General features: G+C 51.5%; 1 protein-coding gene across 1 annotated transcript; it reads right to left on the reverse strand.

Moving 5' to 3' along the window:
• Positions 1 to 2,493: 2,493 nt before the first annotated feature.
• LOC144930144 (uncharacterized) lies at positions 2,494 to 4,995 on the reverse strand. Its single transcript, XM_078851284.1, has one exon. The coding sequence runs from the start codon at positions 4,978 to 4,980 to the stop codon at positions 3,679 to 3,681; it is 1,302 nt and encodes a 433-aa protein (XP_078707410.1). The 5' UTR covers positions 4,981 to 4,995; the 3' UTR covers positions 2,494 to 3,678.
• Between the last annotated feature and the right edge of the window lie 9,839 nt (positions 4,996 to 14,834).

A 14,834-nucleotide genomic window follows, 5' to 3' on the forward strand; every position in this document is an offset into this window, starting at 1 on the left:
AGGAGCCTGTGACGGGGCAGCAGCCCCTCACTGGCTGGCAAAGGGTTAATAGCAGCCCTTGGAGTGGCTGTGCAGAACCCAGCCAACCAGAGGAAGGCTTAGAAGCAGCCAATCAGGGCCAGGCTGGGTCCTATAAGAAGGGCTGCAGGGCAGCGAGGAGCTCAGTCTCTCCTGGAGCTTGAGGGAGAGGGCCTGGCTGCCCGTAGAGAGAAGTGCGTGCGACAGAGCCGTGCTGGGCAGGGTCGGGGGAGCAAGTGGAGCTCCAGCCCGGCTGGCTCCCAGACCGCGTCCTTGACACAGGGGCCGAGTAGGTGCTGGGGCTATGGAGAAGTGGCCCAGGGAAAGCAGGTAGCGGCAGAGGGGAAGGAGAGGCCATGAGCAGCTGCCAGCGAGAGGGTCCGTGGGTTGGGGCCCAGAGTAGTGGGCAGGCCTGGGCGCCCCCTTTTGCCCCACTGGCCGCTGAGGGAAGTGGCCGGCCAAAGGACTGCAGTTTGCCCCTGAGCAAGGGGCTGGACTAGGCGCTCTAGTCCATTGCGGCGAGAAGCTGGGCAAAGGACTGCGGGCTCCCTGGAAGCGGGGAGACAACGGAGTTGGGGCACAGCCGGAGGGCCGTGCCCTGAAGAGGACGCCACAGTTCGGGAGTCCCAGACAGCGGAGACGGTGGAGAAGCAGTGACGGGAGTGAGACACTACAAGAGGAGGGTGCCCTGCTGGACAGAGCGAATTCCCATAGCAACCGGTAGGAGGCACCGTGGGTGGTGAGCACAACCCGATACAGAGCCAGACCAGGCCTAGACACCACTTCAGCCCTATAGAAATCCCCCTTGTTCTCCTTTCCCCCATGGGGGATTTTGGTCTCCTGGACCAACGCACCAATCATTCCACCCTGACTCCGGCCAGTCCCTTTGGCTGCCATTTTCCCCCAGTCACTCACTTGGCCCAAACCAACGCCCTTCACGCGGTGTCTGTAAATCACAAGTTGATGTGAAATGGCTGGATCGTGAAATGTTCGCATAGCGCCTGCCCCCCGGGCTCCTTTAACAACAGAGGGATTTGGGTTTGGGGGTGGGGGAAGAGTGGACCCAACAGGGGACTCTGTCTCCACATCCCATCCCCTCCTACTCGCTGTGGTTCTCGGTCAGTTCTTCATCCGGAACCTGGCAGACCAACCCCACGGACGCTCCGTTTTCTCAAGCACTCCAGCCCCGAGCCCCTCTCGGCCACGGTGGGAAAAGCACAGCACAGCACAGGCCGGAGCAGGGAGAGCCAGGGTGTCTTCGTTCCCGCCCCCAGAAGGTGCCTGGGGCAGGGAGCAGCAGAAGGCAGTGCCCGGATTGCTTGTTCGGACAGTTAGCGGGTGGAGGGAAAGCGCGAGATAAGACGCACTTGGTTGTGAGTAAAGCACTTGACAGAGCATCTCATCAAAACGTACTGTCCCGGCTGACCCAGCGTCAGCAGAGACCATCCCACGGACTGAACGCTGGCTGCAGACGTGTTAGCCAAGAGTAATAACAACAGGCCACGGGACGGAGCTGGGAGCAGGTGCTCAGCGGGTGCCACGGCTGTGTTACTGGGAGCTCCTGATTTATGCCATTTCTTCACGAATCACCTAGCAGAGGCAGTAAGAGCATGTTATTAGGGAAGCAGCATCTGCCCTGCAGAGAGTCAGTGGGAAGGAAAGAATCCAGGAAGCAGGAAACACTGATCGGGACCTGGGGGAAGACAGTGGACAGCAGCAGATTAGACAGGAGCTTCCAGTCCATCCTGGCACCTGAAAAGGCCAATACACAGAGGCTTTGTGTAACGGAGCAAAGGGGTGACAGCCCCCATCTCTCTGCCTTGGGATAACCCCACTGGAGACGGCATGCTGTTCAGGGCTCCTCAGGAGAGCTGGAAAAATACCGATGGCCCGTTCAGAGAACAGCCACAATGTGATCTGGGGGCACAAGGGATTGACTGGTGAGGAATGAGCAAAAGAGACAAGTAGGTCCAGCTTCACTGAGCAGTGACCTGACGGGACCCGATAACAATCCGTGGGAAACACGGGGGGGCGGGCACGGGAGAGAGAATTTTACAGTAATTCAAGGTGGGGATGACTGGACGAAATCAAGGATTAAAGCTGAATGTCAGAAAAAAACTTCCTAAGGGGGAGACGTTTCAGGCTGTGGAACCACCCCCCCAGAGAGGTGACACCCCAGAGTTTGGGACACGTACAGTTAGACGGACCAAGCACTGGAGGGAACAGGCGTGCAGTGCCAGGGAGAAGTACTAGAGTTTATTAGAAGACTTATTAGTTCTTTTCCAAATCTAACAACTAGGATTCTAGGCTATCCACACGGAGAACGACAAATTTTAACGTTAAAATGACCCTTTGCCTAACTACAAACTAGCAACTAAACCCAAGTCCCTTTCACACAAGATGAGAAGTAGTCAGTGTCTATTAGACTGTGCACGGACCTCACAAGGGAGCGAGGGGCGACCCATCGTTGGAGAGGGTTAACAGGCTGGACATATTCCTAGAAAATACAGAGTAGAGCCCGACCCTGCATTGGCTAGGAATGGGCAAAATGACCAATCGGTCTTTTCCAGCTCTAACCAGTCTCTGTCACTGGAGGGTTTTAAGAGCAGGTTGGACAAACACCTGCCAGGGATGGTCTAGATAATACTTAGTCCTGCTGGGAGTGCAGGGGACGGGACTAGACGACCTCCTGAGGTCCCTCCCAGCCCTAGGACTCTGTGAATCTCTGTCAGACCTCTAGGTGGTCTCAGTGAGATGGTCACTTCTCAGGTCAGGGATCAGGCCGTACGCAGTTGTGAAGCCCGGCGCACACTCCTGGTGGGTAAATAGTCAGTAAGAGAACAGAGAGGAAAGAGCACTACAGTAATTATTGCTCCAGGGCATTGCACCTGGAGTCCTCAAGTCCACACTCGACTGAGGTTTTCTTTCATTTCCCAGACTGTCACCGGCCCGGCTGGAACAGGCGCTGTCCGTCAGGTCTGTCCAGTAGCTCCACTGAGGAGCTGCTGGCATAAGCCATAACTACAGCGCAGTAGCAAAGTCTCGCCCGCCCCCCAGTACCCACTGGGCCTGACCTAACAACACCACACAGCACAGCACCCCCCGCCCTGAGAAACCACTGGTCTTCGCCAGAACTATCCCAATGAGCACGACGCTCCCGTGTTTGCTCCACACAGGAACGGGCAGGAGAGTCCTGCTAGCACCCTCCGCTCCTTTCAGTAGTAAGATGAAGACCCCACATCGGTCAACCCGGGCCATGTCATTCCCAACGCCCTCCAAGCGCTGCTCCATAAGCCAGATCCCTTCCCAGAAATCTCCCGTCCCTCCTGCCAGACGTTCTCTAGCACCTCTGGGGGTTACGTCCAACCCAGCAAATGGGATTAGTACTACAGTGTTGGCATCCTTCAGGGCAAGACTCGGGCCCTTGTTTTCATTGGAATTCGAGCTGCGTTGTGCAGGGAATGTGCAGTTGTGTTTTCCTTAGGGATGCACGGTTGGTTCGTCAGCGCAGGCCTTCAGCCTGGGAGCTCCTTGTGCCAGGGAGCCTGTTATTTCATCAGCACCACGGCATGTCCAAATCCTAAATTACAGCATTGCTCCTCCTCTGCTCCTGCTCAGGGGACGTAGCATGTCTCTAACTCCCTCCTTATGTACACTGCGTTAAGGCTTCCAGAGGCATTTGGCTTGGGGCACAGACAGCAGAAGCGGGTGCATCTGGAGGAAGGGGTTGAACGACTCCCCGTCTCCGTAGCAGGACAAGAGTCTCTCCTCCGTGTGGACGGCCTGGTGCACCGTCAGCTCCTTCTTGTGGCTGAAGATCTTCCCGCACTCGGTGCAGGGGTAGACCCGCTCCACCGTGTGGGTGAGGTGGTGGGTCCGCAGGTTGCCCTTGTACTTGAAGCTCTTGCCACACTCCACGCAGGTGAAGGGCCGCTCCCCCGTGTGGATCCGCTTGTGCTTCATCAGCGTGGTCTTCAGGTTGAAGGTCTTGCCGCACTCGGCGCAGACGAAGGGGCGCTCCCCGGTGTGGATGCGCTGGTGGGTGATAAGGGTGCCCTTGCGGTTGAAGCTCTTGCCGCACTCGGTGCAGGTGAAGGGCTTCTCCCCGGTGTGGATGCGCTGGTGCTTGATCAGCTCCCCGTTGTGGCTGAAGCACTTGCCGCAGTCGGCGCAGGCGAAGGGCCGCTCCCCAGTGTGGATGCGCTGGTGCCGGGTCAGATCCCCGTTGCGGCTGAAGCTCTTGCCGCACTCGGAGCAGCCAAAGGGCCGGTCCCCGATGTGGATCTTCTGGTGCAGGATGAAGGTCTTCTTGGCGCAGAAGCCCTTGCCGCACTCGGCGCAGACGAAGGGGCGCTCCCCGCGGTGGATCTTCTGGTGGGTGATGAAGTTGGCCTTGCGGTTGAAGCACTTGCCGCACTCGGTGCAGGAGAAGGGCTTCTCCCCGGTGTGGATGCGCTGGTGCAGGATGAAGGTCTGCTTGGAGCAGAAGCTCTTCCCACACACGTTGCATTCGAAGGGCTTCTCGCCCGTGTGGATGCGCTGGTGCCGCATCAGGTCGCCCTTCTGGCTGAAGCTCTTGCCGCACTCGGTGCAGGTGAAGGGCTTCTCGCCCGTGTGCACCCGCAGGTGAGTGATGAGGTTTCCCCGGTGCTGGAAGCTCTTTCCGCACTCGGTGCACGTGAACGGCCGCTCGGCAGCGTGGGCTCGCGGGCGTTTCACCGGCTCGGTGCTGGCGGCCACAGCCCCCCTGCGGTCAGAGGCCGAAAGGGATTTCTGGCTGGGGTTGCTTGTCGGGGCCGTTGGCACCTTTCCCTTGGGCTCAGGGGTTGTCTGCGGCCCCTCCACAGTCACTGTGGGTCTCTGGAGCGCTGTGATGTTTCCCTGGGCGTGTTGCACTTTCCAGTGATTAATGCTGGGTTCTGTCCTGAGCAAGCCTGGGGAAGCAGCCTCTAAGCCTCTCATCAGCAAAGCCCTGTTCGATTTCACATCCTCTGGCTCTTCCCCAGCCTTTTCAAACACGGTAAGAATTTATTGGTCACTGTCCCCACCCATTCTGGAATTCTTAGGTAGCAGAGAGACAGGGGTTAAGATGGATTCAGACTGGCCAGAGCTCTCCTGAGTCATGCTGCCGTCGAAGCCATCTTGGCTCTTTCCCTGTCTCTGCCCCTGTGTCCCTAGTCCCACGTATGCATGTATCTCCCCAAAGGTCAGCTATGAACCCATCTCCCCTTTGTTCTCCATCTGGGGCTGTCAAGGTTCCTTCCCCACTCTGAGCTCTAGGGTACAGATGTGGGGACCTACATGAAAACCTCCTAAGCTTACTTTTACCAGCTTAGGTTAAAACTTCCCCCAGGTAAAAACTATTTTACCCTTTGCCCTTGGACTTCCACTGCCACCAAATGTTTATCCGGGTTTATTTTATTAGGAAAGCGTTGTTTGGAAATGTCTTTCCCCCTAAAATCCTCCCAACCCTTGCACCCCACTTCCTGGGGCAGGTTTGGTAAAAATCCTCACCAATTTGCAAAGGTGACCACAGACCCAAACCCTTGGATCTTAAGAACAATGAAAAAAGCATTCAGTTCTTGAAAAGAAGAATTTTAATAGAAGAAACAGTAAAAAAGAATCACCTCTGTAAAATCAGGATGGTGAATACCTTACAGGGTAATTAGTTTCAAAACATAGAGAATCCCTCTAGGCAAAACCTTGAGTTACAAAAAGACACACAGACAGCAATATCCATTCCATTCAGCACAGCTTATTTTCTCAGCCATTTAAAGAAATCATAACCTAACGCATATCTAGCTAGATTACTTACTAAGTTCTAAGACTCCATTCCTGTTCTGTCCCTGGCAAAAGCATCACACAGACAAAGAGAGCTTTGTTTTCTCCCTCCCGCTTTTGAAAGTAGCTTTTGAAAGTATCTTGTCTCCTCATTGGTCATTGTGGTCAGGTGCCAGCGAGGTTATCCTAGCTTCTTAAGCCTCTACAGATGAAAGGGTTTATCCTCTGGCCAGAAGGGATTTTAAAGGTGTTTACCCTTCCCTTTATATTTATGACAGGGGCCTTGGCTCTGCTTCCTTGCAGAGAGGTGGGGAAAACCTCCTTCCTCTTGGCTGCTCGCCATTGGGGTGACACACACACCTCATGTCCCCTGCTCTGCCTCAAGCGCAGCTATTTAACACTTTACACTCCATGCACAGCAATGCAAAGCTCAGAGGTAAACTGAGGCACACAAAGGAATCATAAAAAATATTACCAAAATTCCCACTTTGTCACACCCCTCTCCCCTGCAATTTCACTTGGTTTCAGGATTCTCCTTCCAACATGGCTGCTCAGTGTTGCTATGCGGCTGTTGAACAGTTTATTTGATTTTTAAGGCTCTCGTGGTCGTTGGCATCAACCTTGCACAGGTCTCGCCTTGCTCAGAATGTCTGTCTCCCATGATTCCCACGGGGCGCGAGCCACAGGCTGACTCAGTCAAGATGGTTCTTTACAGCAGGTGCCCGGGAGGCTGGCCCGAATAAAGATGGCCTCTCTCTGCCCGTGTTCCCAGTGGGACTGAAGCCAGGCTGCCCTCAGGGCCCTGTGCTCCATGTCTGGAAACTGGGCAGGAAATGGGGAGTTTGGTGGGAGATGGGGGCAAGAGGGAGACAGCAGAGTGCAGGGGAATATGGGATAGGGATGTAAATATGGCGGTGGGGGGCAGGTGGGGCCAGGAGATGGGGGCAGATGGAGAGGAACAGAAAGGCAGTTCCCTAAGCTCAGGGGAGGATAAAGCGATCCCCTGTTCCATTTTGTATTTATGGCCTGAAATGCTCACAAACAAATGGGGGCAGAGCGGCTTCCCCGAAAGGCCCCTGTTAGAAACCTGCCGGCTCCTTACTGGGCGCCGGTAACCAGCAGCACAACCTCCAGCCCGCCCGGGGCTCCGTAACCCACGGCAAAGGGAGGCCAGGTCTGCCGGAGGGCAGCAGGGCCCTGGCTCGGGGGGGCCAGAGGCTGTGTGAGATCAGGAGCTGCAGGCCAGAGGCAGCTGTCTGGGAACCGGCTGTGGAGCCAGGCTGGGCGGCTTAGGAGCGGGGAGGGAAGGATTGCTAGCTGGAAACAGCCTGTTGCAGGCAGGGGTGCAGTGATTGCCAGGGCAGGGGGCTGCTTAGGAGGGGCCTGCAAACAGGAGTGTGTGGGGACAGGCCTGAGCCAGATGCACCAAGGGACTGAGCTGTGCCTGAGGAATCTGCAGGCCAGTGCACGATGCCTTCTCCAGAAGGTGGTACAGGAAACGATATTCCCTCACCCACTGTGTCTCTCTGAGGCTCAAACATGTGACACTGATCTTTAGGTAGTGACCTGAGGGGAGAGGCAGCTGTAGCTAGCTGGGACAGAGGCTTGGCACAATGTGGGATTCATTCCTTTATCAGCCCTGACGGTTCTGTCACCTCAGAAGAAATCATTTCTGATGTTAAGAAATCATGGTAATCAACACGGTAATAATCAAAAAACTCCAGAACGGGGGAAGGGTTGATTGAGGTCTGGGGTCATCCTTCCTGGTGGTTTGGTGTTAGAATGAGGTCTGGAAAAGACAGACACAAATGCCTGATCCAGATCAAATCCGTTTTTATTAAACTATAAAACTACCGCTACATGATTTAATAAAAACTTGGAATACAGGAACACACAGGGAATGGACTAGAACATACTGAGTGTGGATACACCCGTCATCGAATAAAGCTTGTCTAATTACACGGGTTATTAAATGCAGATTGTTACAAACACACACACTGGTTCTTGATTATAGGCTATACTGGAATAACAAGGTAATAGAGGGAAGGTAGAATTTGCTCGTAAGACACACCAGCTCCTCCAGCGCAGTTCTGAACAGAACCAGGTAAATCAGTCCCGGCAGGGACGGGTCTTATCACCCAGCACAGCTAATGAGCACGAGCAAATAAGCAGGTGTGAGTGAAATATCCTCAGCGTGAACGGTGATTTCAGCTGCCAGCGTGACTGGGCACTTTCCACCTGCCACAAAGTCTCTGATACAGCTGTAGCAGTTGGATGCTTCTAAACCCCTCTCAGGGCCGACCCGAGCTTCGTTATAGTTAAAACATTAGTAAATAGTCTTACTAGCCTTCCAGCCACTTCTGTTCCCCTCCCAGCTGCTGCTCCTCATCCTAGTGGTCTCTTAGGCTATGTGTACACTGCAATTCGACACCTGCAGCTGGCCCGTGCCAGCTGAGTTGGGGCTGTTTAATTGTGCTGTAGATGTTTGGGCTCAGGCAGGAGCCCAGGCTCTAGGACCCTGCAAGGTGGGAGGGTCCTAGAGCCCAGGAGCCCTAATGTCTACACTGCGGTTAAACAGCCCCTTAGTCTAAGCCCTATGAGCCTGAATTATCTGGCACGGGCCAGCTGCAGGTGTCTAATTACAGTGTAGACAGACTCAAATTTCAGTGTAGACATCCTCTTAGAGCCCCTTTTATCTAGTCTTGCACCCCACAGCAGAGGTGAGGAGCTAACACCTGGTCTGCGAGCAGGGTGGATTTCCAGGGCTGTCATCTCTTTCCTTCTCTTCAAGGGGTCGCTGCTGAGCTTTGTTGCCAGGGCTGCTGCCGTTTGCTATCACATCCTGAATTCTGTAGCTCCTGTTTCTCAGTGTAACACTCTCACTGTGGGGACTTTCCAGCAGCTGAGCTCCCCAGCCTGGCTAATTCAGAGCTAGACAGTTAGAGCTAGACAGTCACCCGCTTGTAGGGCAAAATTCTCCTTCTGCAAAGGTCTTGAGCCAAAGCACTAACTGGAGTGAGGGCAGGGCATGGTGCCAAACAGAAGGCACGAGTTCTGTCCATTTCTCTGCCCCGGACCAGTGAAAATGTGCAGATTAAATAACTATACACATCACCACCAGGGAGCGATTTCCCAAGTTAGCTGTGTCCAAACCTTGTGTGCAGGCAGCCAGGAGGGACTCGGCCCTACAAGGACAATGCTCAGATATGGGGGGGAAAGGGGGTGTTTTGTTCTATAGCCCCAGTAGTGCACGAGGTGCTGTAAAGTTTATGAAAACTTGTTTATAGGGTTAATCCTATATTCTGTTGTCTCTCCCCAAATTCCATTGACGGCCGTAGCAATCTGAGGGTGGGGGGCAAGCACTCTCCCCGTGACAAAATAAAGCCATCCCCAACGAGGGGCGGCAGCTTTTTCGCTGGGAGTGCAGCTCCCGCTGCCGAGGTGCTGTCCACACCTGTGCTTTTCATCAGTAAAACTTTTGTTGTTCGGGGGGGTATTTTTTTTCATACCCCTCAGCAACAAAAGTTTTAATGATGAAAGTGCCAGTGTAGACATGGCCTAAGACTTCCATTCTGACCATACCCCTGATTCCCTTTCGCCGTAGAGAGCCTCACAGAGTGGGAAACTCTTGCCCGACAGCCTCTTAGGTGGTATTAAAGACGGGCTTAACTGTACCTTTTGGGGAAAAAGAGATAAAGTTTGTTCGGATGCTCTGAAGCAGCTGCTGTGCTTGCTGAAGTCCAATTCTATTTCTTTTAAGACAAAACAGGACAAACACACGCACAAGGGGAGAGACAAGAACACAGAAGAGAGAAAATGCAGCTGCTCTTGGAGGTGCTGACTGTCCCTTGCTGCTGATGGAACAGCTCCCACCCACGCCCTGATTAACCATTCTGAGACCTGGCAAATCTGTCCCAGCTTCGGCCTCTTTAAGGCTTTGCTTAACATATACACTGGGTCGCATTCTCCCCTTGCAATAGTTTTGCTTAGGGGTAAAACTAAATTGACTTCAGCTGAGTCACTCCAGTTTACATGAGTGGGAGAGAAGACTTGGGGTGAGCGTAACATTTCTTTTGGCTGCGATTACTTATTTCTTGTTGTCTTGTTTTCAGCTCACAAACCACCGGCACGGAGAGACAAAAGAAAAGCGTTGTCAGCAGCAGCATTTGGGAGGAAACGTCTCGCTGTGGCCCTTACACGGGTGCAGCTTCGGTTTGAGCAGGAACACAGAGAGCGCTCGTACAGACGGAACAAGGGTTTCTAACCCTGACCTGAGACACTTCCTTGTGAACATCTGACACCGAAGCAATTTCCTCTGAAGGAGTCCAGCTGCATTTTTTGTTGTTTTTAGAAAAATGGTTTCCCCCCCCAGATTCCAGGGGCCAGATTCTGCTGTCAGTTACACTGGTGTAAACTGATGTCAGTGCAATAAAAGTGGGGTAAGTCAGAGGAGAATCAGGTTCTTGAATCTTAAAAGTAAATGTTATAAAACAACGAGAGACACCAATCGTGAATCACAGCTCAGCTACATGCTTTGTTTAAACGGCGCTTTCATTTTCATGGATAAGTTGCAGTCAGGTTTTATCTAAACCAGCTTTTAACCATATCCACTTTTTCTTTCACAAATTTTTTGAATGTAGACTGTTTTTCTTCAAGCTTCTTGTACATATTCTTCTCTCCTGGCAGCAGGGCCTCCTTATTGGCAATCTTTCTTATGATCTCAGCTACTTCCCTAACCTCTCTCAGTGATTTTATTCTTTCTTGGTACCCAGGCTTTAGTTCCTGTTGTTCCGACATGATCAGCAGGTCAATGTATTCCGGAGTGGACAGCGGGTTGGGTTTCAGAGCAATTGCTTGCAAACGCTGGAGGCTGTGAGATGATTTATCAATAAGCTTCATTAATATCTCTTCCACTGCAGCGTATTCCTGAGACAGCTTCTCAACCACACTCTTTGTCGATAACACCTCACCAGATGCCTTCTCATACTTTTCTTTCAGTTGTGCATAGGTCTGTTTCTCTTTTACTAGTTTATATTCCCACCTGTACTTTTGATTGAAATGAACGTTCCAGACACATTTACCAGGGCAAACTGTGCAACGTCCTGTATTCCCGTCTATAGCCGCACAGTTGTGCTTACCAGCATCGTTAGGGATTCCACAGGGGTAGTGACAGGTATAGTGACACTGCTGGCAGTTTGTTATATACTGACCTGTACCAGAGATGTCCTCCTGCACTGGCACTGTTTTCTCTACCTCATACTCAAAGTCTTTATTGGCCTCCATATCCCCCTGATGCTGTTCCAGAGCTTCCTGTGTCTTTCTCAGTTCTTCTAGCTTCACCAGACCAGCTTTGATTTGCGGCTGCAGCCCTTCCACGGCCGTCTCCAGCTCCTTCCGCTCTCTGAGGACTTCCTGCGTTAATGTTAAACTTCTGGTTTCTATTTTAACTAAGGATTCAAAAAATGTCTTCATGCTCATGGCTCCCATTTTCCAGAACATTTCATCAAAATTAAAACTGCCCTCGTCAGCTCCAGCATGACAGGCAAAGAGCGCGGAGTTATTGAATTTGAAGTGAATAGGGTGGCCCTTAGCATCTCTAGCACAAGGGACGTCAGCTGTTTTAATAGCCTCTAGAACAGGGGGCGTCTGTCCATCGGCGAAGGTGATCAGGATTTGTATATTGTCTTTTATATCCTTCCCAAAAATGGAGAGCACGGAGTCAAACACGTATTTCTGGGCATGTGTCAAACGAGCTAGTGAGGCCTGAACTACGACGCAGACGGCGTCTATGTGATCAGTGGCTCCTTGGGTGGAGAAAAACTCTCGGATCTGCCTTGTTATCTCTTTGTCTTGCTCGATCCCTCTGGTGTCGCCAAATCCCGGCGTGTCTATTATAGTCAGGGAGTAGGGGACTTTGAAACCATTTTTGTGATTAACTTCATAGGCTGTCACTTCAGATGTCTGGCTCTCAGCTTGGCTTCTGTTTGTAGTCTCATGGATTAGTTTGAACCTGAATTCATCTTTCCATTGCACACCCAGGACATAGTTGATCATCCCATTGATGAGTGTAGTTTTTCCTGACCCAGTTGCTCCCAGCACCATAATGACTTTGTTAGGGATCTGTAGGTTCTCTTTTCCCAGTCGAAACTTTGGATGTGTTGCGTTAGAATCAAACTCCGCCTTCTCTATTGGAAGTGCATAAACTGAGGGCTGCCCTTTTTCTATCAGAGCGCTCTTCTCGAAGAAATCTTGTGCTAGTGTCCTTAATTCTAATCCCGATGTGGAAATTGATCCCTCCTCACCTGGGTGACTCACAGTCCCGTCTGCACACACAGCTGACACCCGGAATCTGTAGGACGTCTGAGGCCTCAATCCATCAATGGTACAGAACTCTGCTCTCTTTCCTGTTCTTCGTTCCAGCCATTTGTCTTTCCCCTCATGTCTTTCACCTTCAGCTTGCTCTTTGTATTCCACCTTATACTCCCTTATACTGACTCCATCTCCAATGATGCTTGGACTCTCCCAGGTGAGGTCTATGGCTGATGATACTACAGTAGCTTTTTCTGGTTTTCCAGGAGGGCTGGTAGGAAGCATCTTCACAGGATCACTCACATCACTGCTCTCACTGAACCCTGGTTTGCTCACTGCAGCATATTGGAACTGGTATGTGGTGTTTGGACGGAGCCCCGTTACTGTGAAGGTCTCTTGTTTATCATTTGTATCCACAGCCATCCAGTTCTCCTGCCCTATAATTCTGTACTCCACCCGATAGCAGGATATCTCCTTTCTCCCAAAGGCTGCTGGTTTAAACGTGAGCTGCACATGGTCATGTCTGACTCCATCTGTCACAAGAGAAAGAGGTTTCGATGGAAGTTCATAGTTAGTGTTGACCAGGTCTCCATTTTCATAGAGGTAAATTGAAGCTCCAGGATTGTCCTCATCTGGGACCGAGGCCACAATGAATCGAGTTTTCCCATTAGATTTATTGACCCGGGCAAAGTGTGAAATGGATTTCGCAGATTTTCGGGCTTTTTGGTTTCTCTCTTTGTCCTCAAACCACAGTTTGGATTTCTCACTGACAGAACTGGCTGATGCAGGATCTTGGGTATTCTTCATAAACTGGGTCTGAAGCCAAAGTTTTAAATCGGATAAATATGGCTCCTCTTCATGTAATGAAGTGAACATAAAGGCGACGACAAAGTTATTGCTGGGGTCAAGTACTATTTCATCCAGTTTATTCCGGGAGGACACCACGTCCACATCCTTTAGTACAGAAAGATAGGAATTGATGAAATTCATTTCTCGTTCCTTTTTATCCAGAAATTCATTGAGTTGCTGGGTGTTGAACGGGGATTGGTTTTTGTAGGTTAAAATGTCCACCAGGTCCCCTTCCTCTTTTCCACCTCCACGGATGGAGGGTAGGATTCTTGCTAGCTGTTTCTGGAAAGTCTGTCTGTGTTGCATACTCAGATCTTTGAATTGCTGGATTTTCCTCTTGATTTCGGAGAACGTTGTGGCGATCGGATTCTTCACTGCATCATTGCATCGCATGTCTAATTCTGTCAGCTGCTCCAGGACGGTTTGAATATCAAAGATCAGTGTTAAGCTGATCTCATGAACCAGCTGAGCAGCTTTGGAATCCAGCTTGGTCAGCGGGTACAGCCAGACTCTCACTGGGACGGCCTTCTCCCCCTGGGCACCCAGCAGCTTGGGGAGGGTGGAATAAACTTTCATGGCATCTTGGTAAGTAACTGGATTGTTTTCAAGAGAAAAATCACCATAAAACTTACAACTAAATTTTTCAGCTTGTGCTTTTTCCCTGTCATCCATTCGGAGAGCTCCTTCCCCCTCTATGGAAACCAGGGGTATCTTTTTAATTGCAATCTGGAGGTTTCCCTGTATGTCTTGTATGTTCTCAGATGAGGAAACTTCCCGATCAAAGACAAAGAAAGCCTGTGCCCCATACAGCACAGCCGTGACCACATGGGTGGCCGTGCCTTGGTCAAACACATCAGGGTAAGAAACATTCTGGCGACCAATATGACTCATAGTCAGCTGCTTGAACTGTGTTGTAGTTGAGTACTGGAGAGAAACACGGGCTTGATGTTTTGATGTCTTGGTATCACTTAAATATTCTGCGGATCCACCCACTTTCACCAGGCCAAGCAGGAAACTGGCCTTCAGCGATGCTGTGACATTGAGGGCAGAGGCCTTGTCTTCAGTGGTGTCAGATGCAATAATCTGAAAATCAGTCTTGGATTGTGGTTTTGCATCTACATCATTTCGAAGTGTCTCCAGGTCCCATAAAGTGATGCCTAGAATAGTACAGACAGACACATGGTCAATGGCAGAGAGGGTGAGAAACCTTTCTGTTCTGTAACTGCCAGACATTTTCTAAAAATAAGAGCTGAATGTTCCTGAACAAAGTGTCTGATCTGATAACATGCTTCACTCACTGTGTCTGTGTGTGAGAATAAAAATAGATTAACATACTGTGACAAAGTTCCTGCTCTACCTTGGTGGGTCTTGCGCTTACTGGTGGATTTGCTCGCCTTGGAGCTTCACGGCAGACCTCAGCTTGGCCGTTTTTCTGAACCCACAGTCCAGGTCGACTCCTCCTGTGTCTGACCAGGAGTTGGGAGGTTTGGGGGGAACCCGGGCCCGCCCTCTACTCCGGGTTCCAGCCCAGGGCCCTGTGGGATGCAGCTGTCTAGAGTGCCTCCTGGAACAGCTGTGTGACAGCTAAACTCCCTGGGCTACTTCCCCATGGCCTCCCAACACCTTCTTTATCCTCACCACAGGACCTTCCTCCTGGTGTCTGATGACACTTGTACTCCTCAGTCCTCCAACAGTCCACGTTCTCACTCTCAGCTCCTAGTGCCTCTTGCTCCCAGCTCCTCACACGCACCCCACAAACTGAAGTGAGCTCCCTTTTAAAACCCATGTGCCCCGATTAGCCTGCCTTAATTGATTCTAGCAGCTTCTTGATTGGCTGCAGGTGTTCTAATCAGCCTGTCTTAATTGTCTCCAGAAGG

The sequence above is a fragment of the Lepidochelys kempii genome, chromosome 2, assembly GCF_965140285.1.
Source record: "Lepidochelys kempii isolate rLepKem1 chromosome 2, rLepKem1.hap1, whole genome shotgun sequence".
Lineage (NCBI taxonomy): Eukaryota > Metazoa > Chordata > Testudines > Cheloniidae > Lepidochelys > Lepidochelys kempii.